The sequence below is a fragment of the Rhinolophus ferrumequinum genome, chromosome 24 (genome assembly GCF_004115265.2).
Source record: "Rhinolophus ferrumequinum isolate MPI-CBG mRhiFer1 chromosome 24, mRhiFer1_v1.p, whole genome shotgun sequence".
Taxonomy (NCBI): domain Eukaryota; kingdom Metazoa; phylum Chordata; class Mammalia; order Chiroptera; family Rhinolophidae; genus Rhinolophus; species Rhinolophus ferrumequinum.
Genome location: NC_046307.1, coordinates 37,541,296 through 37,568,522, shown reverse-complemented (window position 1 = coordinate 37,568,522; position 27,227 = coordinate 37,541,296). Strand labels below are relative to the sequence as shown.

Sequence of the window (27,227 nt, the reverse complement as noted above, 5' to 3'; positions counted from 1 at the left end):
ACACAGCTCAGTGGAGGAGCCTGGAAATTTGAATTTCGAACAAGCACCCCAGGTGATTCTGATGGGCCTCAAAGTTTGAGAACCACCAACATAAATCATAGAAACTAGATGGTAGAGTAGAAAAGGGGCCTAGAGATCACTTTGTGTAATTTACTCATTTGAAAGGTGAGGAAATTAAAGCCTGGAGAAATAGAGGAGGTGATTTATTCAGGCAAACGACTAGTGAGTGGCAGAGCGGAGACTGCACACTGGGTCACTCAGCTTCCAGTTCAGCACTCTGTCCACGACACTAGAATTTTAATGGAAACGAAGGCCACACAGGAAGGGAATAGACAGAGTAGAACTGAAGGAAGGAGGAATTCTGCAGCCAAGCCTGCATTTTCTGCTCCAGGAAACACAGACCTTTTTTGAATCATAAGGATAGTTGTAAGCAATTAGCTAAAATCGCTAACTGCATTTTCTCTAGATGCAGAACCTGGAGTACTCTGGGTGAGCAATGCGTTAGAAGGTGCACTTTTAGACACTGCACATTTAAGTATATAAATACGGCTACCAGAGTTGTTCAAATTCTGGAAGTTAAATCAAGATGCTGTCCTGAAACACAAAACGTTGTCAGCGCCACTCTAACTCCCCGGGCTTTGTCCTCACAACTCTAAGCCTGTGGTGGTGCTACCTCACATGTCACACACACAGACTCCCATGACGCACGACTGCTCACCAGCAAGTCACTGTGGGACGCCGTCAGCAGCATTTTGACAAAGGCCTGGAGAACGTTGTCAAAATGGTTGTCCCCATACAACTTGAAGACGCCAAAGCTGACATAATTTCCACACAAGGCAGATTTGAGAGCTGAATAGCAGATGGAGATGCCCTTGAGTTTCATTGGATAAATCTGATCTTTTGAGAGGCTCCCAAGGGACAGGATCTGATTACCTGTTTTAGGGTAAAAGCAGACAGAGAAAGTGATATAAGTACATGCGATTCAAAACAGTTAGGAGGCCCACGATTGACCGTTTTCACTCGACTCCTCAGGCTCACTGCCCCCTACACAGTTCTAAGAATTACACCGTCCATGTAATGAAAAATATACAGATAGAAGACAATTTACCTGGGAAATACAAATGGCCCAAAGAAAGTCAATCAAGGGTATTAGAAAATGTTTTTATCTGAATGTACACACAGATAACACAGATACGTAAAACTTGTCCTCTTAAGATGAGTTCTTTATGTGCTTCAATATACGTGTTATCCATTCTCCAACAAGAAGTTAAAAAAAAGTGGGAGTAAACAACCAAATCAAGAGAAAAAGATAACCTAGCTTGAGATGTCAATTCTGGGGTGAATTTTCAACTTTTTTATGTGAACTTGATTGGAGTTATTTCACTTTTAGAAGCCTCACAGGTTTGATATGAATTAAATGAAATAAGACATAGAAGTTCTTAGCACAGTACACAGTAAGTGTTACTTCCTTTCTCTCATTAGATCCTTTTTTCAGATCTCAAGAGATGACTGTTTTTAAAACTATACTTAAATTCTATACTGACCATCAAAAGACAAAGAAATGTGTATATAATCACCTTAAATTGTTTTTGTAGTAGTTAGCATTTACAACCAACACTCTGTTTCTGAAAGGTGTACTATGAAGTAAGGTATGTTACTAGGCAACACCCAAGAATGCTTTTTTTAAAAAATATGAAGTTGTACATGTTTCTTAGCTCTGCTTTTTCCTGTTCAAGTGAGTACTGCTTCTAAAATTGAAACCAAATTCAATTTACAAAATTTAGAGGTCGATCTGTTGTGGGTTTGTACTGTGTCAACGGGGCTAAATAAGAACTAAGTTTCCCAGAACCTATTTCTTTGTACGGTTGTGGGCTAGATTTGGGCAAAACAGAAACTTGTGTGAGATGGGGAAGGTGGACATGAAGTAGCAGCCACGATTTTCTTAAGGTCCTTGTGATTAGAGATGGTGAGAAGAAGATGTAGAACTGCCACTAAGGTTCCGTTTGTCTTTGTTCTTTCCTGCTCTGCATCTAGAACTATAATACCAGCCACGCTGACCAGACCCAAGCTCACTGCCAAGTGCTCGGCAGCAAACTAACAGCGTGGTAGTGACGCAGAGGAACAATCTCTCATTGACTTCTAACCACTCCACCAGCACCCCTCTCACCTCACATCCTTTCTAGGACTCACTCCAGCACTGCATGTATGTAGCGTCTAGATTTCCCTGCTAGCTCCAACTTGTCCGTCCATGCCATTGTTTCAGGAGGGCTGGTCAGCGATTTTTCTGCTGATCTTCCACTGGACCCATTTCCCCATCTTTGTCCAAAATAGTACAAGGTCGCATTCCTAAAATAAATTCCCTATTCTGTGTCATAATGCTTGTTTCCCCATTTGAATCCTGACTGGTATGTTTAATTATGGTAACCACATGTGTACTAAGAGGTTAAGAAAGACCAACACTTTTAGCAGAGCATAAAACACAGGACCAGCCGAAGGTGAAGTTTTCTTTCCCTTGGTCTGCCTTATTGAGACATTCTCATACACAGGTTTTCTTCTGTGTATTCTTAGAATCCCATGTAGCTTTGCTTATCATTTATACACCTGAATGAGAAAACCACTGTCTGGAAGACTGAAGCATATCTTGGAATTTACTCTGTACCAAATTCTGTACCCTCTCTCGTGATCTCATCCTAAATTACCTTATAGATATATATAATAAGCTGCAGACAGATTCAACTCAATATGACAGCCATTAGCTTAATGGCTACTATGTGAGGTACTGGGATAAACAAATGAATGAATGAAAATCTGTGTTCTGACAGAGTTCAGTCTGGTGGAGGAAATGTATTTGTAAATAAAGAATTCCACACCAAGGCGACAAACACGATCAGAGACGTGTGTCAAGATGCTGTGGGACGAGAAGAGACTGACTCTGCTTGGGCAGTGGGGAAAGACATCACAGAACAGGTCACTTCTCCAGGATCGACCGCAGTCTCCCAGGTGAACGTGGAGGGAGAGGAGTGTATTCCGGTAGATTAAATGCGCAGGTACGGAGGTCTGAGAAGCAGGGTACTATAGGACAGGACAGTTCTCAACCACTGCTTTTCTACCTTTGCCTCAAATTCAGTGTAAACCAAAGACTTTTCTCCTTCCTTCCTTTCCCAGGAAAGGAAAGCACTGCTTACATGTGATAGAAAGAGCTAGAGTCATTGGGAATCGGGGTGGTGGTCTACGCCTTTTGGGTTTGTCGGGGAGGCCAGGGTCACAGGGAGAAAACAGGATCATGTTTTGGGAGCTTTTAATGCTGACGTCCTTATGGGGCAACTGAAGGTCCTTTGTTCTTCAGCAAAAGATGGAGAAGACCAAGAACTGCGAAGGGGGAAAAAACTGATTGTAAAGGACTGGATAAGTTACCACCAAGAAGGATTAATTATTTAGAAGCACAACTTTTACCTCTCTGTTAAGTTGCAATTTGGCATGTTTTTGGACTACTTCAGATACGTCTGTGTTAATTAAAATAGTAAATGGTGTACGTACCATCATGCCCTCGCAAAAGTAGGATAAGTAATATTTTGGACATAGGAAGCTATCTCCTTGTGCCCAAGTGCCGGGTGGCACTCGTGATGGCTACAAAAGACTGTAAGTCCCTTTTATTCACTCCAATTCGGCTTCAGCCAACAGCACTTACTGAAATCGGAAGCCTTGTCCTCAAAAGGCTTAAAACCCAGCAGTAGGTTCAGGTTACTGTGAACACAAGTGACAGGGCTGCGGTTCCCTTCTGCAGCTCCTCTGAGGTGAGACAACCATCCTTGCCTTCCCTGCCCCGCCCCACGCCCGGAAAGTCCCAGCTCCTTTCCTTCCAGAACTTCCTTCTTAGAGGGGGCTCTGGATTGTACACCGAGGGGCAGCTGGGAGATGAAGGCACTGCCAGGCTGGCAGCCCCTGAAGCCAGGAACCAAAGTTGCCACGTTGGTACTACTGTAGCAGCACAAAAGGAAATGACACTTTCCTTAATGAAATAAAAGAAACTTTCCGAGCTCAGAAAGAAGACTGTAACTGTTTCCCACTGGCTACATCTGCCACCACTGGGTGCGGGAAAATGAGGTGCTGTTACAGCTCCCACGTTAGACCTGGGTAAGACGGGTGCTGAGGCTGCGCTGGGCGCGGGAACAGAACGCTGGGAACAAGTTGGTTAGCCTGGCCAAAGGCGGCGCCCGGGCGGGAGGCACCTGCGCTAGGAGGTGCCGCGCTTCCTCTTGAACATGCTGCAACGGAAGAGCCCTCACTAAGTAATCAGGAAAACAAGCACAGAGGACCCCCGACATAGATGAACTGGCTGATTAGAAATACTTTCCCATTATTAGCTTATATTAACTGCTTAGGTTCCTCTGTCTTAACTTCTATTCTTCGTCCTTTTGGAGAAGCCTTTTTTTTTTGGTTAGCTTCCAACACTCAGATTCAGAGAAATGTGTGTGTGTGTGTGTACACGCACACACACAGTCACTTCCGTTTATCTGAGACCTACTTTCAGATCTATTTCTTTTCAAACTTGTTTTTCCTTGAGACTCTACCTCCTCCCTGAGTGGCTTGACTCCAGGATGCCTTCCTCTTCAGAAGAGGCTCCCTACACTCTGAGGGGACCGGCTTCCTGCACAGGCCTCGACTGGAGAACTGCAGGACAAGCTCATATTCTACTGGAAGATAAACACAGCGGGTAAGCACGGAGAGACGAACCCCGCAGGCCTCTAAGTCGAATGCCCCGGGCTTCGAATCCTACATCGTCCCCTACTACCTGGTGTCTGAGCGGATTACTACCCTGTGCGAGTCAGTTTCCTCATCGATAGAATGACGATATTAACAGTACCTATAACTCACAGGGCTTTTATGTGGAGGAAAGAGGACCACATATGTAAAGTGCTTAGCACAGTGACTGGCCCGGGGCTCAGGAAAGTAAACTGTAACGATACATAGTACTGGGGGTTCCTTTCTTTCTCGGGTCTAACAGGCAGGAGGTTCACACATGGGGACTGTGGCCTGGAAAAGAGGAGGAGGGGAAGACGGGCGTGTGTGGTGTGGAATAATGTCGCTTCCTTCCAAGACACAATTCAAAGTAAGGTGAATGCCTTCTCTTTCACTGCCTTCGCCCTGCTCCTTAAACAGAGAAAGGGCAGCAGGGGGCCACACTGTGGCTCTTTACCCCGCATTCCACCAGTTGTCTGTGCCCTTAAAGGAATACTTAGAAACAAAAAGTACGAGGGATAAGATGCTCTCAGATTACCAGGAAGAACTAACAGTATGATATTCCTGGCTTACGAAGCAATCCATTACACTGATTCACCTTTTTGTTTTCCCTTTTCATCTCTAAAATGTTAAAGTGAGGTTGCTATTTAGCTGACAGCTCTGTAGGGTGAATACCTTCTTTCGTCATTAGAACAGTTATGGGGGGAGAACCGCAAGCTTGCTGACTAATATTCCCTCACTTGAGGTCACTCAACCTGCTGTCTCTGTGCCAACCAGCCAAGGCCCCTGGACGTGGAGTTTGGGACAGAACTGAAGCTGTGAAGACTGGAAAGGACTATTATTTCCCTCTCAGGTTGAAAAAGAGTAAAACAATGCAATGTTGATACGGTTGTGGGAAACTTAGAAAATTGTAGGGCATGTAAATTAGTATAACCACTCTAGAGGGCAATTTGGTAATATTTATTAAAGATATAAAAATGTGTAAATCTACTTTTGGGACTATGTTCTAATTCTAAACGTTCACGACCATGTCTGCCTATCGGTTAGCATCTCACATTCACTGTCTTCTGTAAAAGCTAACCCCTCAGTATGTTCAACTGGCTCCCAACCATCTCCTCTTTTGTCCTTTACAATTTTCCTCTCTCTCACCTATCAATCACTTTTTGTTTTGCTGTTAGATCATCTCATTGGAATACATATCATGCAATTACCTCTTCCATTAAAAAAAAATACAAAACCCTCTCTTGGCATTACTTTTTGTATTTAACTGTAAGTATACAATTATAATCCTTCATTCTTACAACACTTCTAATAGTACATGGCAGTACTTTCCAAGCTCTTTCATATTTTTTTATTTTAAACAGGTGACTCCCCTTTACAAACAAATCTAGTGCACCTATATAGCTGGGTGGTTCTGGTCCAAGTGGCAGTAGGGTACCCATCTCTCCCCTCTCTGGAGGGCCTCTGTGGCACTTTCATAGATCTCTAGGGCTCTGCAAAACCCCATTTGAAAATCACTGGTCTGTTATCTAGGTCGTAATAAATAACAGTGGCTTGTACTTTACAAATTCAATTTACGCATATTAAGTCATACCTTAAATGCACCTGGAGCACATATTGCTTAAAAGAGCCCTGAAGTAAATTCTTATGTATAGTGAATAATCACAGCTTGTTCTATTCATTTTTAAAGTTCGGCTTTTCACACATGAGCTTTCTTAAATAAGGTACCTAGGAAGGAATAAAATCAGTTCCATTTTGGCCAGTCTTATGAAAACAATCAATATTTCTCCCTTCTGTGCACTCTTCAACCAACAGATGTCACTAAAGATACCAGGACCCAGAGGCAAAGGGAAGAAAAGATGAGACAAATGGAAATTGAGCATAAAAAACATCCAGTTCTTAAAACTGAGAAGTAGGTTTCCAAAGTAATAACATTTATTACACTGCATGCAACATTTTAACCAAAAAATTTAAGAAAGAAATTTCTTTTATTAAGTTGCTCGGGCGGCACGGATCATAGCACTAAGTTTTAAAACTCATGTTCTTGAAGCAATTTAAAACTCATTAGAAATAATAGGCTTGGGCTAGTAGAAAATGTGGTAAAATTTAATCCTCATCCAAATGTTACCTGGGCTGTACAAACAGGAAATTGTTTTGTGCTACTGTGGCTAACCTCATTGCTGACCCTGAGCTGTAACGGCGCGAGCAGCGGAGAGCTGAAGCAAAATTAAAAACTTACATCAAAGTATATCATGACAGAATGTAGATAAATAAAAGCATATCAAAAGTATTATTTTCCTGCCAGTCTCACTGAGCAGAGAGGTGGAGGTATCCCACAAAATATGTGACAAATCAGGTGCATTTGGAAACGAGCCCTTCCCCCTCTGTGCCGCCCCCGTCACTGACTCCCCAAATACTGCCCAGGAGAGGTGAGCCGAGAAGAAGCCCAGAGAGGATGGGGACAGAAGGGATCACAGACTGTTCCGGCCTCTTTCCTCCATGGGCTTCCCCTTCCTTTACCTTGTCTTACCAAAGATGTAAATAATGCTGGCTCTTCTGTGTCCTCCCCGTCACTCTTTCCCTCATCTTCTAGACTCCTGCGTGGCAACCCCATGACCTCCCTCCAATGAGCATATTAAAATTTCCAGAGGTAAAAGCATGGGTAATAAAACATTACAGAAGGTAAACACAGACGAAATCAGCTTGGCTGATGGGGGCCAGCACGGGAATCAGTTTTCTATCCTTCCATGTAAAGAGCATGTGTCAAAGTCACTGATGACAAAGCTGAAGGACATTTTCCCACTTGATTTCCCTTAAGTTTTAGGAAAGAACCCACCATACTTAAAAGAGCAGTGCTTTGTCATATATATCCAAGGTACAATCTTCCTTTGGCAACTCCCAAATAGTAATAAAGAATACGGAAAGACTACTGTCTGAAGTCATACAGACTTTGGATGGAATTCCAACTAAACTAACCACTAGCTATGCCATATCTGGCAAATCTCTTAACCTCCATGGGCTTCAATTTCTTCATAACAATAATCAGTCGCTAACTGGTCTGTGGGCCTTTCATGCACAATCTAATTGAATCCTCATAACCGTCTTATGAAGTAGGTGTTATTTTCTCTGTTTAACAAGAAACGGAAGCAAAAGGGGCCAAGGAACTTAACCAAGGCCAAATGACTAATGGGTGGCAGCTAATACCTACCTTGAGGATTCAGCAGGCTAATGCGTGATAAATGGTCTAGGACAGGAGCAGGCACATAAAGTCGATTACAAATTATTATTATCAGTCCATTATTATTGGTCCAAACTGAGTAGCAGAGCCTTAGCCTAATCTCATAGCCTTTCTTCAGGGTAAGAAAACACCTTACTGGCTGTCCTTCTCAAGAATGCTTTGAAGGGTTTTCTCTTTTCCATTCCACCTCCTTTCTCTTTTTCTTTCTCTTCCTCTCTTTCCCTCTATCTCCTCTTGTTCTTCCTCCAGTGTAATCCTTTTGTAGTTATAGTCCTCAACTTTTGTTGCAATGCCTCGGTTTATGTCAGACAACCTGACAGAGGGCTGGACAGCTTTTGAAGCCCATAGATTTGGTGCTGTTCTGAGATTCCTTTTAGTGTTACTTGCTGGACATACATTCTGTCCTAGAGATCCAGGCATGCTGTAAGAGTAAGAAGTTCCTGCTCTCATCAGCCCCACTGCAATAATGAATAAGCCCCAAAGGAAAAATTACACTTAGGGAAAGAAACGGGACCCAGAAAGAGGGAAATGAAAGCTACAACTGTGATCGATAACAGGACTCTAACAATTGTATAAAGCTCTTTTGACTACTAAGAAATTCTTACACATGCATTGTTTCATACTGGAAAGTACTATTTCCTGTTAAAAAGCGAGGAAGCAGAAATTCAGCCCTTGCTATAGGCAGAAGGAAGCAGAGCAGTGGTCCAAAGAGGAGGTGTCCCTGAACAAAAATGTGACATAGTCAGGCTGGCTCTGTGCGGGCAAGAGAACAGCTCTGGATCAAGGACAGGCACGTTCACTGAGTACCTATTCCATGCTCTAGCCTGTGCCAGGCAAGCACTTTACCCAGAGTAGCTCAATTAACCACCTCGAATCCTAACTAGACACGTCTAGTAGCTCAGTAGGTACTATTCACTATAGTTGGTCCTCCACATCCGTAGGTTTCGCACCTGTAGATTCAACCAACACTGGATCTTAAAAAAAAAAAAAAAAAAAAAAAAATCCCAGTATGTTCCAAAGGGCAAATCGTGAATTTGTCATGGGCTGAGGATCATGCTGAATCCATGCGAATGAAGCCTCCGTGCAAGGATAGGTTATCAGCAAATCCGATGCCATTTTAGGTAGGGGACTTGAGCATCCATGGAGTTTGGGCTCCGTGGGGGGTCCTGGAAGCAATCCTCCACAGATACTGAGGGACGACTGTGTTCTTATATTTCTGTATGAGAAAACTAAGCTCAAAGAGGTGTGCTGTCTTGGCTGAAGGTCGTGGAGTTGGTAAGGGTTGGTACTAGGATTGGTATTCGCATCTTTTCATCTCCCCAAACTATGCTTTTTCTAAGGTATCATGCTTTTGGAAAAAAGGTCTAGACATATATCTTTGTAGAGTAAGACACGGAAAGGAATTAGTATATACGGGAAGTATGGCAAACTGTATTGAGCATATTTAAAAAAGGGTCCACTTTACCTTCAGGAGGCAAAGCATTTCTACTTTATATGATTCTAATGTGTCCACTTTCAACAGATGCAAAAGTTGTGGCAATGTAGTTGCTGGTACAGATGAAAATAAGACAGTGCAAGTTTACTGTCTTTAATTAGGTGATTTCCATAGTTTCCATACACTTACAGTCTCAAACTCTAAAAATCAAAGGTACCATTAAAACTAAGCGTTTTCAACAGAGGCCTACCTACAATGCATACAGAGCCCCAGAATGGGTTCTGAATTGAAGTAAAAACAATTTAAAACAATTGTTTTTCTGATTTTTAAAAAATAGGCTTTTATTTTTTAAAAAGTAACATGCTTTTAATGGTTGCTCTTACGTGCGCGCTCGCGCGCGCGCACACACACACACACACACACACACACACTAAAGAAGCTTCAGAAAATTTTGTAAAATCTGTTTCTGGGTACTCAAAAAGAAATGTGAGAATCACAGGCAATTTTTGAGACCAAATGTACTTGGAGATGGCTATTGATTTAGGAAAGTAAGAACAGACAGACAAAAAAGAAGACAAAATAAAAGAGGACACAGGGAAACACCTTTCAAGGAGATGTGTACTGCACAGAGCCCAGCTCGTCATCGGTGTCCAGTGTGTGGCAAGAGCACAGATGATACTGACCCATCCTATCCCCATTCCTTGGCTACACAAAGGAGTCAGAGTCGAGAATCTCATTGATGAAGCTATCAGAATTGGCAAGTATTAGTGTTTATGGTAGTTGTAAGGTCCAATTCTAACTACTAACCCAATGTTTGGGCTATAATTGAATAGGACAGTCTTTACTATTGAACTCTGATTCCAGGGTGTAATAACCCAAAGTCCCTATAGGACAGTATTTACTGCTCCAGGATATTTTCCCAGAATTCAGTGCTGGTGACACACCAATCTAAGCATTCCTTCACCCAAGATAGCAAACTCCCTGATGTAACATTTAGCCATTTTGAATATGCTATAACTTTTCAGTATTCTACCTAGTGTATTCCCTTTGCCTATTGACACTGCAATTTTATCCAAAAGAAATTCATCAAGTTGGTCAGGAATGATTTGTAGTCAGAGGCACGCTGCTGACTTCTCCTGATGTCAATATGATAGCTACCTGGCTTTTTGCACTCCTATTACCCAATTCACAAATGCATACAGATATGAAGTTCAAAATAACAAAATAACTAACATCTTTCTTTCCTCCAAAGAGATAAAGTTATATTGCAGAGACAAATATGGAAAAAGATACCTACCATAAGTGCAAATCATTTTACTAGCTTCTCTGAAGAGAAGAATTCCATTAGGAGATGATACATCAAAATTCAAACGCTGGGATCTAAGAAATATAACAAAAAGTTAGACTGTATGTGCAGATAAAGAAACCAAATATAGGTTTGAAATGCCTAGCATTTTCACTTATTAGGAGTAGCAGCAGTACAATTATCCCTCTTAAAAAGTGGCAGTCCATAAAATTAGTGTTGATAAAATATGTATGCTAATTTTCTCACTGTAAAAATACAAGGACAATTAAGAAAAGTTATTTTCACTTATTTGCTGATTCAAAGAATTCACGTTTTGTCTGTCAAAACAATATCGGGACATCCTATATCACAGACCTCTTACCTTCTCCTTTCATGCAAAGTGGTTGATTGACAATAATAAAAAACTTGGGTGTGTATGTCTAAGTTTATATAGATACTTTGATAGAGATTTAATTTGAGATCTCCTGTAGTGCCCAATACACATTTTAAAAACAAACTCTAAAGTGACAGATAGGAAATCTAGGTACCTTGAATACTGCATATATGTATAATGAACCATCTGACACTTCAAGCATATTTCAAACACATTAAATTACATACCGACCATAGTTTCCATTGCACATAGCTCAAGTAAACAGAAAGAAATCCCAGAAGTTCTAAATGAGAACAATTCTACTTCCCCAGTTCCTGACAGGTGCGGGAACAGGATGAACGGAGTAAAGGATTGACATGCCACTCTGAAATAATATTTGCTTTTTTAACATCACTTTGGCTTCAGTTGGCGGATATGCCTTGCTCCTGAGCGCTTTCAAGAAATAATGATATATTTCTAAAAGGATTAGTAAAAAATATGAAAGCAGGTCAAAGAAATATCAAAAAGCAAAGACATTTGCCAAAGTCCTGTTTGCTAGGAATAGAATAAATTGTTGCTTTTCCATGCTTTTCAAACTGCTTTAGAATTAAATGCAATGACAACTTATTAGAAATATTATTGTTGGTATATGAGCACTGATTTAAAAAAGAAACGTAAATATGTAACGCATATTAGATTCTAGACAAATATAGACAAGATAACATTTTCTGAGATTACCAATTTTCACTGGATAGTTACTAGGACAACTGTGTGAAATATAAATGATCTGCCTATGGCAGATATAAAATACTTTACAATATACAGTGCAATGATTCTTCCTTTAGTATTGAATATTATCTCAGTAATATGCAATGTCAATTACCTGGTTGGAAAAATTACAACTGAATAAAAACTAAATTTCTAATATAAAATACATAGTAACCTGTTCGTTACTATTTAAATCACCTATGAGAATGGTTTGAAAAAAACCTAACAGTTTTCAAAAGAATACTCACATTTATTTATTTGCCAGATCTTTCTCCACTTCTTGCTTTAAAAATTTTAAATGATTGCTGTGAAAAACTCAGCACCAGAGGTAAAATTAGAGCTGCAATCCATACTCCTTCCCTGTCTGGACAGCTCCCTTCCAGCACGCGGTTTACAGAGGGGAACTGATGAAGCAGGATGGCTAAGTGACAGGTAATTTGGTGCAAGCCATATTCACAGCGACATATTTTAAAGCGGTAAACCAATTAGCTTATTGCAGTTTTTTTCTTTTAGCTACATCTTTGTTAATATTTATATGCAGAGTATTTGAATCACTGCTGGTCTATGCAAATTATAAGGTCAACCAGGCAATTTCTGAGAAGTGTTTCAGTTGCTATTTAAATGAAAATTGTGAGTGCATAAATCATCCACATACATGCATCTTGGCATAGAGGAAGAAGGATAACTTAGAAGTCAAAGCAAAAACAATCCCCTGGGCTCCTGAGACAAACTATGTGTCCTGAATTGCTCTGGGACTCAGTTCCCTTATCCATAAAATGAAACATCTCAACTCAGCGACCTCGAAACTTCTCTCTTGCTTTAAAATTCTACAGAATTGCAGTTAAGCAGTGAAACAGTTAAAATAGCTGCCCTTCCTCCATATTGTATCTGATTTTTTTAAATAATGGGGGCTTTAAATAATGGTAGCCTTTCATTTTTTCTCCCCATTTCCCTATTTCCCGTATACACCTAAGTATACTATATCCTTTCTCCCAAAAGGACTCAGCCTTATGTCGCTAGTTCTATTGCATTCATTGATCATGTTTTGGTTGCTGGTTCTTTCTAAACCTTGAATATACATATACACCCAAGGCAGTGAATTCTCATTTTTGGAGACTGCTGCCAAATAGATTGCTTTTTTTTCACTCCCCCATCACACCTATTACCTGTTCTGCATCAGTTCTGCCATAAGTTTTAAGATGGGCGTTGTACATGCTGGCTCTCCATACCACCGCTCAATAGCCCGTTGAAGAATGGGAAGATATGTTGGATAACTTTTATAAAGCCTGTTAAGGAATTTAAGGATCAAAAGAAACACTGTTCCTGAAAATTAGTGCCACTTAAAAAAAAAAAAAAGGCAATGCACATTTGTTCTATGTGTAGTATACTATGACGATCTTATCAATTGCTCTCCCTCACCTGAACAGCTATACTTTTTTTGGGACTGCAAATGATTTGCTCTTATTTGTAACATATCCCACATATTACATTCCTTTATTCTTGGCATACTCTATAAATAAAAGACACATTTTTAAAGTATCATATAAATAACACATTTAAAGAATTGTGGTTACTATTGTAGAAAAGGAATATAAATTTAGTTAATGAGGATAAAAACATATTTGAATTGTTATTATCAGAGTTTCTTGGGTATCAAACTATTTAAGAAATAATGTTGCTTATTATGAAATTTTAAAAATATATAAAGGTAAAGGGGAATAGTAATAATAAACCCCATGTACCATCTCCCAGCTTACAAGTAACTACACTTTTCTTTTCTCTAAGTTTTTGACTTGCTCTGCTTGGTCCCACTATAGCTCCAAGGAACACTGGGGATGTTAGCTTGAAGAAAAAGCTTTGGGTAACTTTTAATCTACTCAAAGTCAGGGTTGCTAACAGATAGTCCCGTGTCGTACATACACCCAAGGAGAAATGCTCCAACATCCTCATCAATACCGTACGGCTCTGATAAGTCAACGGCTGAGACCATCGAAACCTGGAAAACTGACTCAGTTCAACTGGCTCTTTAAGCACACCTGGCCTCCTCCTTGCCAAACAGACCCACAAATACAATATGAAGGCCTAAAACTGCAGCAGAAGTAACTCTTCCTATGCCTCTACCTTCACTTCCTTTTTGGTTCCCTACTCCCTAGGTCTCTTTCTGATGTTTCCCAATGTACTTACTTGTCTTTTTTTTTTTCAGATGAAAAGTGCTGAACTGAATCATGTAATACTGTTCCTTTTCTGTGTGGTATGGAGACAGATCTCCATGGAGAAAAAGATGACCATTTTCTCCCCTGCTTTTAGAATAAATTGCGAATTCCTCAGCATGGCATCCCGGGCCCTTTGATATCTGGCCCCTGCCTCCCTCCAGTCTCAGCTCGTAGTGCTCCTACCCTATAGATGGTTTCGCCACTCTTAACTCCCTGCAAATCCACGCATACCAGCTCTTGTCTCCATTCCTCCATAGGCGGCTTCCCCTGCTAACACATCCCTGGGGGTCTTTCCACACCGAGCTCAAGCTTCACTTCCCCTGGGATGGTGAAACTTCCTCGACTTTGTCAAAAGGCATCAATCTCTTCTTCACCTGCCTTCGAGGAGCACTCTGACCACGCCTCTTAGGACAAACTGCATTAGGGTTGGTTGCTTATCGGTCTGCCCCCTTAGGTAGTGAGTTTCCAAAGGGCGAAGACCTGTGCTTCCCACCACGTCCTTGCTAACTCCTGTCTGTCACTCCGATTTCCATCTAGATGCCGAGGATTCTGAGAAGCCTCCGTCTCACAACACAGGGGTAGGTACGTCTCCTGTGTGTGGCTGTGGTACCTTGTGCTAGTGCTATCATAGCACTTTATCTCTCCTATTATATTATCTGCTTTTTGAGGGCAGGGCCTTGGCACTTATTGTATGCACAGAAACGGTACAAAGTAGATTTCAATAAATATTTGTTGCTGTAAACTGGCCAACCTAAAAATGAGGTGAAGCATATTAGAGTAGAACTAAAAATGAGGCATAGCGTATTAGAGTAGAACTAGTTTAATTCTTTTAAAATGTGCATTTCACATTCAAGCTTTAGGAAATAATTCACATAACAGTCAATGAAAATAAGCCCTCTAATACCTTACGAGTGGTAGGCTCCTTAAACGTACACAAAGCAATTCTTGTGTCTCCCTGGACTTACCATGTTACGGCTGTATTTGTTTTTATTAAAACTATTTAACAAGTATTTATTGAAGGCCTATTCTGTAACCGTCTATTCACTCTTTTAGACTCTCTGGAGACATCACTGAACCAAACATTAAAAAATCCCTGCCCTCAAAGGCTTTACATTCTAGTAAGACAGGAAATAAACAGAACAGACACAGAATATGTTAGAAAGTACTACAAAGGAAAATAAAGCAGAGACGGGAGCTAAGAAGTGAGTGTGTATGAGGCTGGGAGGTTTCAGGTGAATGCAAAAACAGTCAATGAATTTGATTATTAGCTCCATGTTGGCTGTCAGAAAATTTACTGTTTTCTCCCCCAGGGATTAGAAAATGTTATTCCTGATAGATGGTAGATACCACGTGCTGTGCACTCTGCTAGGGGCCAGGGAACTCATGCTCCTGGGGGATTTGTGCTCAAGCCTGGGTAGAGGACACATGAACAGTGGTGCTCTGAGGAGCTCAATTCCGAAGCAGTGCCAGAGGAACACAGGGGAATTTTCCACCAAGGCTCCCACGAGCAGCCTCCGTGATCATTAGTGGACAGCACCTGGAGGCCTCCTCAGACGACTGGAAGGTCCCAAACCTTAGGATCTAATAGCAGCAAAAGCGCACACAGCCCTTTGCAGGCATTCCCAAGGTTCTCAGACCATCATGCTTTTCCGAGCACGCTTTATTCACTATGGGATAGGCCGGGGGATATGAGGGGACGCTCCCTTCCCTGTGCAGAATGAGAGTGGTGCCAGTTGTAATACGCTTCTGACAGAGGTGACTGCCACCGAGAAAATGAGTGATATTGGAGCGCAGAGTAGAGGGCTACCAAGCGGGGAGGTTCAAAGGGCTTCAGAGTGAGACTGCCAGACTCAGATTACAGGGTGGGAACAGAACCCACTCGAGGAGTTTCATTTTCCAGTGGCCTTGTGAGGACTATATATGTAGACAAGAGGAAGGCAGTGGGAGCCCTTCGGTAGAAGAGCACAGATCCAACTGCTTTCATTTCCATGCTCTGAACGAACTTCTAAGGTCTACATCACATAAATAAAGAATCAAAAGCATTAGGATATGTTATCTTATAAGACGCCAAATACAAAAAAACAAAAATTATGAGGTTTGCTTCTTCACAACATCCATCCATCCATCCATCCATCTACCCATCCATCCGTAGCTATTAGTACTTACTATGTGCTGGATCACCTCCCCCCAGATGATTAAAAACATAGTTCTTTCCCTCTGGCATTTCATAGAGGAAGCATCGTAATGTACTCGAAGGCAACAAGAGTTTTTGTTAAAACTATTAGGAGATAAGGAGGTGGTTCCAAAATAGAAATAGCCTACCAGTTCAGAGCTTATTTTAAAGGAATTCCCTGAATTGTTCACAAAGGCAAACACTGTGGGAAGCCTTTCCTCTCCCTTCTGTCTGGCAAATAAGTGTCTCTCCATCTTTCAACACTAGTCCTACTTCCCTTACCTCGGAAGCCTACTTGTTTTGCCAAAAACTCCAATCTCTTCCTCTTAGACGTTCACATGGTCCTTTGCCTGCATCTTTGTTACAACACATCGATTGTTTCTTAGTTATTTGTTTCGTCCACTAGACTGTGAGCTTCTAAAGAGCAATCTGTTTTATTCATTTTTGTAAAAAGCAATCCTTTTATTCATTCCTCGCGCCTGGCACAGACCACTCAAAAAATGTTTGCCGAGCAGTGATTTTTCAGCTTTCTTCCCTATTTCACTTTGTCCAACATACTAATGATTACTTTCTTCTTGAAATACAATTCTGATTTTGTCAGTCAGTTAAAACAATCAATTGCTTTATACTATCTATGGAATAAGGTCCGAAATTCTTTAGCCTGATATTAAAGAGTCCCAGACAACCTGCATTTCCAACCATGAAATAAGTGGTATCTACAACAAAACATTTTCTCCACTACTGCCCTTCCTAAACTTGCTCAGGCCAATTGAACAGCTCTTACTTTGCAGTTCCAATAGTCCAATCCCACTTATTTGATAAGATCCAAGGAAACATCTTCACTCTTACTGAGCCTTTCCTGATCCCCCAGCTAAGTGCCATCACTCCATCTGTATCTTTGTTATCACCTTCTATACTTTATTATGTAGGCATCTAACCAACTCGACTAAACTGTATGCTCATTTTGGGGTAATCTACATCCCTCATGAAACCTAACATATTCCTTAGCAACATCTGCTGAATAAGTGAGCAACAGGGCCTCCTTTGTCTCATTCTGTATTAGGGAAAGGAACTACAAACAGTGATGGAGTATTTACTTTGTGTCAGACACGGTACCAGGCCCTTCGTTGATGTCAGTTCACTCACTTCTCACATTAAGTAACTTTCCTAGGACTTCACAGGTTCTGAAGCGGTGAAATCAGAACTGGAATCTAAGACTCTCCTATTTCAGAGTTTGTGCTCATCTACATATCACATGGTCTTGCCTTGCCTTTGTATGTTTTTATGCATATTATAAACAGATTGCCTGAGTGAAAAACAGTGGACTCAAAGATCAGACTATGACAATTAAAACACTGAGGAAATAGCACTAATATACCTTCCTTAATTTTTTTCAATTCCCTCCAAATTTCTGATACTTCAGTCTAAGTATGATCTGGGAAACGTTTAAACAAGCTAACTTAATACACTGCAAGGTAAGGCGCTTTTATATTGTTGCATTCTCACTATAGGAGCAAAGAAGCGTATCAATGATTCTTCTTAAATTCTCCAGTAGTGGAACAATTTATCAACTGTGGCTGCTGTGTAGTTTCAGGCAATTTAGTTTTGGAAGGACAGAGTGATGAGCAATGTAGTTCATGGAGCAGTTAATGCAGTCAGTATTTATAGAAATGTTTTTGAATTAAATAGCTAACCACTAAAATAGCATTTTATCAAATAATCACCATAAATAAAATGCATTTTGACTTTAAGATGACATGTGCTCTTCTAGGATGTTTCTTCTGCATGCTAAGGACTGTATAACAAATTAAAGAACACATATTTATGTGGATAAAAGGCAAATACACTTTCTCCAGCAGTAATGTGGGAATCACCACTGACGGTTTGACATATCAATATTTCAGGAAGAATAAATGACTTTCATATGCATGTTTTTTTAATCATATACTTATTCATTTTTACATTACTAGAATACTTTGGAAAGAATCTGTACTTTATCACCTGAAACTGCTTAAAGTATTTCGAAATATTTTAATAAAGCTTTCTGAATTATCAAATAATGTAACTTTTAAACAAATTTTACTATTATTATAAATATTTGCTCTTCATCCCTGGCCCAAAGGAAAACGATAAATCTTGTCTCAACTGAATGAACACCATTTATCATATTCATTTTGTTGTCAATACAATTATGAAAAGCCTTTGGCCTTTTCCCAAGGAAGCTGATTTGCTACTGAAACTCAATTATTATAAGCAAGGCTCGTACCAGGCCACCCCGTTTGGCAATCTAACACAGCTTCCTGCAGAACCGACACTTCGTCCTCTGCCCCGACCCTAATAACACCAACATCTATGGTCAAACAGAGGAGACAATGGTTTCTAGTTCAAAACAAAACATTAGATCCCAAGGTTTTCCGTTTGCTATTTTCTGCCATCTGCTGGACAAAAGTGTCATTTATATAGGTGCTAAAAAGAAGGAGTTAAGCCAGGAAATGGAAAACAGCCTTAATTAAAAACAGAAATTACACTATGTTCTATAAATTTTAGGCAGTATCAACTATGGAAGGTATTTCTATTCTTTGACACTGAGGCAGAGGGTTCTGACCTTGACTCTGGGTTAAGACTGTTGATGAGGAAAACATGCAACATCAATTGCTGAGCACCCTAGAGTTGGAGCTTGGTTTCAAGATCACCACCAATTTTAGCTTTCAAATAAATGCAAGTTTTACTTTGTGAGCTTCTGTTTCTGTTTAAAGAAACAAAAGGGTCATAGGTAATTCCAGTTTCTCATTCATAGTTTAGAGAATTGAATGACTTTCCATGTTAAAATCTATAATCTCTGCACACGTACCTTGTATGCTGATATAAAGACATACACGATTCCTCAATGACATGTCAATTATTATCTCTGACCTTTCTATAGGTATATAAATCTAATGAAGTAGGTTTTACGAGTAAAATGTCAGTCGGTACTCAAATTAATGTTAAATTATTTTTTTCAGTGTGTACAGTTCTCCCTAAAACATATGCCCAGAACCCCTGCTAGTTAGTTACATTTTTGGCTGTAACTGTGATTTCAGTAGTTGGAGTTGGAGATTACTTTAAAGAAGTTTCTGTTGCAATTTGTGAGGGAAGTTTGGGTAAGGAGGGTTTGAAAGGAACAACTGAGACATAATCTATCTCAAAAAATAAAATAGCTTTAAGGCTATAGCATTTTTCTTATATGCTTTGGTTTCATGTGTAAAGGCATGCAAACTTTATACTATACTTATGTGACTTGCATAAATTGTCACTTCCTATTAGGATCAAAGAGGATTCATACAATACTATTAAAACAATATTAAACATTTATGACTACCGAACATGTTTCAGACATAATACAAAATGCGTTACCTATTTGAATGATCACAATAAGCCCTAATACTGGATGTCTGATTTTTTAGAAGAGGAAACTGAGACTCAGAGAGGTCAAACGACTTGCCAAGGTTTACAAAGTAAATGAAGAGCTGGGATTTCAAGTCTGGTCTGTCTGACACCAAAGTCCATGTTCTTTTCACTCTTATATGATGCGACATTTCTGTGGAGGATGTTTGCTTGTTTCTTTATTTATTTTGCTCTCTGTGCTAAGCCTTGGCAAAGGTAAATTCTTGTACCAAATGAAAATCCCGACCATTTATTTCGCCGTTTCTGTGCCCATTAATATTTTCATGATGATGAAAAGCTGTAGCATGACGAATTAAGTCTCAAAGAGATAAAGTGACCTTCTCAGCTCTGTTAATGGAGATGGAGTAGAAATTCAAATCTCCTCGAAAATGCCAAATGGCAGGATTCATTGGTCCTGAGTTAAAGATGTTCGTCCGATTATCCCTACAACTCCATACATAAACAATCGTTTGGGGATGTGACTTTTAAGTTGTCAATATTTAATGGCACCAAAAAAGTGACCTCTCTGAGCTGGGTCTCCAAATGCTGTGCTCAGTTATCTGCGCTGCTGCCACTGTGCTGTAATTTTTAGCTGATTACACATTAGTTCATTTAGCTTTGTTTCCTCTTCCCTACTGTGCCATACTATTAAACGAAAGCCAGGGGCCTGGCATCCCTCTGTGCACAGAGCTGGTATTGTCACAGTGTAATAAGGATACATCCAGTCAAACAGCATGGTGTAGCTGGTCTTTGTGTTCAGTGCGAAGGCAATCCCTCGAAGATCTCTTGCCAGCCCGATCAACATACGCTGTCAGTGGGAAAGAGACACAGTAATTGATTTTCACGTTAGCACAGAGCAGATGGAGTAATAATCAGGCAATAATGACCACATATCTGATTTTGATTCATTAGCTAAAATGTCTCGCTCAGATCCTTTTCTATAGAAAACCATAGACTCTTTAAACAAACAGGCCATCAAGTCTGATGACCAGTTCTACTTTGATTCTTATAAATTGAGCTAAGTCATAATTCTAGTAGCACAGGAACATTTAAGAGTCTTGTTTCTGAATACTGCCAAATTAGAAAAAAAGAGGCTTGATGATTCCACAAAACAGAAATGTACAGGGTCTAGACAGTATTTAATTGCAAATCCTAACCACACAGACTTGCATGAAATCAGTCCCACTATGCAATTTGGAGTCAATCCTGGAAGCACACTGTCATTTAAAGGTCCCTAAGGAACAGCTTTAGTAACTGAGGGCAAAATAAAACAGGCCAGGTTACCTACTGGTACCATGGCATACCCAGAAAGGCCCTCACTCACATTCCCCAAGCAACAAAAAGGTGTAAGGAAAAGAGTTCTGTATTTGATGTCGGAAGACTTGATTTTGAATTCCAGCTTTACTTCTTAGCTGCAAGTCTTAAGGCAAGGCAATTTATCAGTCTCAGTTTTCTCATCTATAAAAGGGGCTAGTGATACTTCTTTCCCAGAGGCATTGTGAGGAATAAATTTAGTAAGTTTATGTAAAAATGCCTATCAAGAGCCTGATACATACTAAGCGTTCCATAAATATTTAGTTTTAGGGAAAAACAAAAACAAAAAGCTTGACTCTAAAATAAAAGAGATCTGACTTGTACTCTGGACGTTTAATTAAGCTGTCCTTAGGATGATGCCTGGAAAGAGAAAAAGAAAACCCATGAACAGATGCTAGAACGTCAGAACAAAGAGCACAAATAAACATAATTGCAAAACAAGGAGGTGGGATAATTGAGATATGCAACTGTGATTTCTGAAGATACTGTTTCAGTGGAAATATTTGCCAGGAAATGGTCTCTGAATTTTTCATTTGACCAGATTTTCTTTTTCTTCAAACTTTGGTAATAAATGAAAACCTCTTCAAGAAGGTGTTTAAATTATCATTAAAGACTTGGAAGTGAATCATAACCCTCATCTTAATGGCTGAGTATCATTTCAAAGTACTAACTGACAGTTAATCTGTCAGAGGGGTCTGTAATTTCTGATCTTTCCACCAACCCACCTAAAAGGTGACTCATAACTGGAAGCTGTTTATAAGGATAGCTTCTATATTCAAATGATAGTTATTTGAATTTCTGAAACTGTAAACCTTGAATACCTGTTTCTACTTCTTTAAATGACTTATTCTTTTTCTCTTATACTCTCACCAGTCCTTGTTTTTCTGTAATCGACTAGTCTCCTGTATAGTTCTCTCATGTGACTTGCTATTTTTCTAAAAAAACCATTTTGCCTTTTATGTAACCTGTTTTCACCACCTGGAACCTGTTCCCTTCTTTCTCAGCTTTTCACATTTCTCACAGCCTCCAGAACAAAATAGATCTTTTAAGCCTTCTTTAAGCAATTCTATTCTGACTATTTAGCTCTAAGTCTTTCTATTGAAGTGGACTTTTTGGTCCATTTTTATTATGTACGCTTACAGGCTACTCTACAAATAATCTTAAATTTTCATCTATCTGTCTGTCTGTCTGTCTGTCTATCTATCTATCTATCTATCTATCTATCTATCTATCTATCTCTATTTCAGGCACTATTTAACTCTAAATTAATCAATAGAAACCATGAGTTTTAGTTTCTTTGTATCTAGTGCAAAGGACTCTTAAAATATTTTACACTATTCTCGTTACACAAAAAGGTTACTTATTTTATCACAAATTTTTCTTCCTTAAAAGATGTCAAGTTAACAGATGTGCTCTAGTGGACTCAACTCTATGAAATTGTATCAATGCTTAATTTTAGAAAATGTTAAGATACAGCAGAGAAAGCATATAACAATAACTAAAACAATGTTTTCAACAGATTAGACTGAGCAGGAAAATGGCAGATTTCTTATGCTCATAACAATATCTTTTACCACATAGCAGCAAGAGTGCTGCAATAATCTATATAGATACTCAAACAACACTGAGTACTTTCTTGATGGCCAAAACATACCCAATTTTGGTTTGAGACAGGAAAACTGACGACTAGGAGCTCAACCAGGCTACTTAATCAAACTCAAAGAGCGAGAAGTAGTCTGAAATTTAGGGGAGGAGGAGCCACAATTGACCATCTCATTTAAAATAGGACAAAGAGGTTTTTTGCGAAGTTGCCTTTCTACTACACTTGGTAAACACTGATTGATCTGAAAAGTGAGCGGCTCCTCTATTTTCAGTGAGGTTGTTTTGGGGAGTGGGGGCAGGTCTGGGGTCTCTAATCCTAAAGATTCCCTTTTGGATAGCTCAAGGAGAAACTGCTCCGTGCTTCTTCAGTCCGCTGCATGGTGAACAGTTGATTGCGTGCCAAGTGTGAGACGGATGAGCTGGGAAACAGCTGAAATGCGGCTCCTTCCACCCTGACCCCCAAAACAGGGTTTCTAATGGAAAGTCTGACAGACCCTTTACTGTAGTGGCACTACTGGGGGCAGCTATAATATTATCCTCATAATTCTACTATATAATAACAACAAAGAAAAAGAAGGTGAAGGGTCATTGTGCTTTGTCTTTAGAATTAAGATGGCTGTCTTCATCCTTACAGCATACTCTTAATTCTGGAGACACATCTTAATAACCTCTAAATAGTTCCAACAAAAGAGCCGTGTCAGAGGAATGAGCAGGCCCCAAGGTGTTTCAACTGGAGTGTTTTCATCTGCCTTTATTGCTCTATCCCTCTCCAGAATTAAGGCAATAACCTGTGATAAATTATTCAGGAACTGCTACAGGGATCAAAGCAAAATCATTCTGTTAAAGTGCTGTTTGCAACATTTGGCACTTAGTGCGAAAACTTTTAATGTGCGCATGCTGAAAATCAAGGATTTTAAATAATTTAACATTGTGGAGTTTATACGAAGGGACTAAAGATAGCAGGTTCCTATTTAACTGCTCCTCTTCCTCCGAGAAGTTCTCATTCATTTTCCTTAAAACCGATGACGTCATGGCCAAACCAAAAATGATGCATGAGTCAGGGGAGTATTGGACTATATTTTACTATGGACTATGCGGGGGGGGGGGAAAACACGTATTTTGAACTAGTGCTTTAGAGCCAGGATTTGTCACAGCATTTTCTTTCTTTTCCCCTTTACTTTGAAGAGAAAAAACCAAGACAAAAATTCAATGTTCTCTTCAATTTTATTAGGACTAAGTAAGAAAACAAAGCTATAAATTTAAGAGTTTTGCAGCATTTCCTTCCCTCACAACCATATTTCAATTTGGCAACATAGGTCCTTAATGTTTATGTTCATCCTAAAATCCACATTTGAAAAATATCTATAAATAGGGAGTTAGAAAATCCTGGTAAGGGCTGCAAATTAAATGAATATGGCAGTCCTGAGGCATTTTCATAGAGATATTTTAACAGCATCACCTCCTGTGGATTGGAATACTAAATACTTTATTGAAGAACAAAACAGAACTGTTTTTATCTCTAGTACTTGCAAAATGAAGTACCTGAAAGCACTTTTACATGTATTATTTATTCATCATGATAGAAAAATAGCCTTAACCTAATAAATTACATTTAAAAGCATTTAGTGCAAAAGTTTTGTTTATGATAAAGCAACAGATTTAGTTCTTTACCGGTAGCTTAAAGCACCAAGTTTTCTTTATACAAATTAGACAGATGGTGCTTACAGTAGAATTTACTAAAGGTCTGTCACAACGAATGCAGCCAAGCTGCATATTTAATCACTGCAGAATCTTGTCTACCTGCAGCTGCCAACTGCTAATCCAATTTCCCTGATAAATGTGGCAAGAGACACGATCAGCAATAAAGAGCATCTAACTCCATTTTCCTGCAGGGCGTCTTTTGATGAACATTTAGGACGGAAGCACGGAGTGCGCTGTGTGGCCTTGGTTCGTGGCAGCTGCTTGCATTCTGAGGCCCAGTTCTCAGGTTACTCACTTAATTCTGCCACTATCATTACGTTGCTATTGATCTCAGTAGCTGTTGCCTACACAGCATTACTCTAGATGAAGCTGAATCAGGCAGTTATCATGCATCAAACTTGCTCAAAAGCCTGGAGATTTCCCCTTAATTACTTGTGATTTTATTTGCAAATACCGTTAAAGTGTAATCAAGCAGTCACTTTCCAGGGTCGTTAAGAACTTGCTGGTTTAGGGATATATCATTGGAACTCCATTAAAAATGACTCTAGGAAGATGGTTTCTATCAAACTAGATGGGATTACATCAAAACGGGCTTGCAGTATAATGAAATCTTCAAATGAGACAAATGTAATTTTTATAAAGATGGTGCTTTTCAACCTTGCTTCTTTTTGATATAAAGGACAGCAACCGCCACCTTAAAGCTGCAAAGACCTTGGTGGTCACTAGAAATATTTGTAGGACACCTAAAAAATACAGCTAACCTGAGGAGAAACTCTGGTGAAGAATTTCAGCCAGACTATAAACACAAAGAAAATCTCTTGGATTTCCCCTTTCTTCGTTTTAAAATTCTATGACTATGGCATGTTGATAAGCATTCATTTCAAAAAACTGTATTTCAAATTAAAAGGATAGTCTTTGGTTATTTTTTTGTAGAAGAATTACACTAATTACACTAAAATAATCATTAAAGGTCATCGTTTTTCTATTTGGCTTCTTACTGCTATTTTTTTTTTTTTTTTGGTAAATGAGGGGCCATGCGGAATGATGGTTAATGTTTTCAACATATTTCAAAGAACAGTAAAATACGACAATAAAACATCACCAACAAAGGTGCCTACATTCTCTGGAGTATATTAGTCTCTTAAAAATAATCATCAGTGTCAATCTATTTACTATAGCCCCGATACATTATAATTTCAGAAGACGCTATTCCTTTCTAGCAGATCTTGGGCTCCCCATCCTCCACATTAAAATATGGGGCTGTTTTGTCACAAACAGCTTGCTACACTTAAGGATTTTACTAATAAAACATAATGTTGTCTTAGATATTATGACTGTTGCCACAGCTGAACTGACTTGTCAAATCAATCCTAATATGGCTCCCACAGGCACATAAAAACCTTATTTAGCTATCAGTTATCCTAATCACTTTGTTCAGTTTAAGAATGCAATACTTCAAGACCAGCTCCTATTTATACATATATGCCTAGCCATTTAATAAAGTCTTGATTTATACACATTCTTGTTTAAAAAAATATTTAGAGATGTAGTGTTTTAGCATGTGTAGGTTTGTGTATTCCTCCATATAAATATGCCGAAACATACAGTGCAGGGTAGATGAGGGAATAGGGCCGTTTAAAGTGCTGTACCCATGAGAAACGTTCTTTTAAAGATACTAACTGCCACAAGAGACAAATAAATGAGTGTCATCTAATCATACACTGACTACCCAAATTCATCGCGGACCTCAAAGTCCATTGTATAATAAGAAACTCTGGTACTTATAGGAAAAGTATGACTCATAGCCAGGTGTGATGGGGAAAGCACAGTGGATGAGGCACAGAGAACACACAAATATGCAGAACTTTTTTCTGGATCTAGATATTGTAGAATGAACAAAATTGTCTTTTCTCATGTTTGGAAACAAACCCACCTTCACATCTTCTTGTTTAAAGTTGTTGTTGAATATTTGTAATACTGTTTCAAAAGAGACTGTAAGAGGGAGCATGAAATTCTCAAATTCGTCCTCATCTTCGCCTATCAGAAAAACAAAAGGGTCACCATGGTTTAAAATGCATGCTATTGTACATTAGCCTCGGCCGTGACTGCTTCATTCAGGCTTCGGAAGGTTCCCGTGGAGGGGTCAGCCTGCATTCACATCCATGCCACATTTTGTGCTTTGGCTCATTGAGTATTCTGGTGTTTTGCCTTCTCTCTTTGCACCAAATGAAACAGCAAAATTACTTACCAGCCATTTTTTTCTGGCTCTTTATTGGATCAAACAGACTCATGCCCCAGGCATCTCAGCCCTTCAGCTCTTCGGGCCCCCAGAGCTCCCCTAATGCCTCAAGGAAAGCCATTTTTAAAGCCTCAGAGACAAGGATCTTTTTTTCCCCTTCTCTTTGGGTGCCAAGGCCCTAAAGGGCTCACAGACTCAGGTGTCCAAATAGCTCTAAGTTATTATTCTCTTTTATTTATGTCCTTCTTATTATTAATTTGTTTAATAGATGGCAGGGAAACTTTTATCTGCCACATAGCATGAGGTCCCTCATGGGTCATTTGGATTTTAAGTCCATTCTCCATGGGTACAATTCTTCGTGCACTAAGCTTCCTTTTCTTTATAGAAAGGAGGGAAAAGAGACATTTTCTTTTTTTTTTTTTTTACTTTAAAGGTTGACTATAGTTTCCTCAGGTATTCTGCCAAAGCAGAGTCTTCACTTCACACATGGATATGCACAACCGACAATTTATAGAGTATTCTTTTCAAAATGGGTTTCTTTTAGATGACAGAGTTGATTCTCTCACTCATCCTGTGACACAGGGAACTAAGGTCCCTGCTTCACTGATGAAGAAATAGGCAGAGAAAAGTTAGGTGACTTGCTCAGGGTAGCATACTTAGCTGGCGGTGGAACTATATGGTCCAGACCTCCTGATTTGTATGCTATTGGTTTTTAACAGAGCG

General features: G+C 39.5%; 1 protein-coding gene across 3 annotated transcripts in view; it reads right to left on the bottom strand.

Annotated features, from left to right (window-relative positions):
* RANBP17 (RAN binding protein 17) overlaps positions 1-27,227 on the bottom strand; it is a 254,298-nt gene that overhangs the window by 39,168 nt on the left and 187,903 nt on the right. For all 3 annotated transcript variants that reach the window (XM_033096303.1, XM_033096305.1, XM_033096306.1), the window contains 5 exons: positions 26,199-26,302; positions 20,368-20,456; positions 13,006-13,113; positions 10,711-10,793; positions 719-933 (listed from right to left, as the gene is read on the bottom strand). In XM_033096303.1, coding sequence (XP_032952194.1) covers positions 719-933; positions 10,711-10,793; positions 13,006-13,113; positions 20,368-20,456; positions 26,199-26,302 — 599 coding nt within the window. The remainder of the gene's footprint in view (positions 1-718; positions 934-10,710; positions 10,794-13,005; positions 13,114-20,367; positions 20,457-26,198; positions 26,303-27,227) is intronic.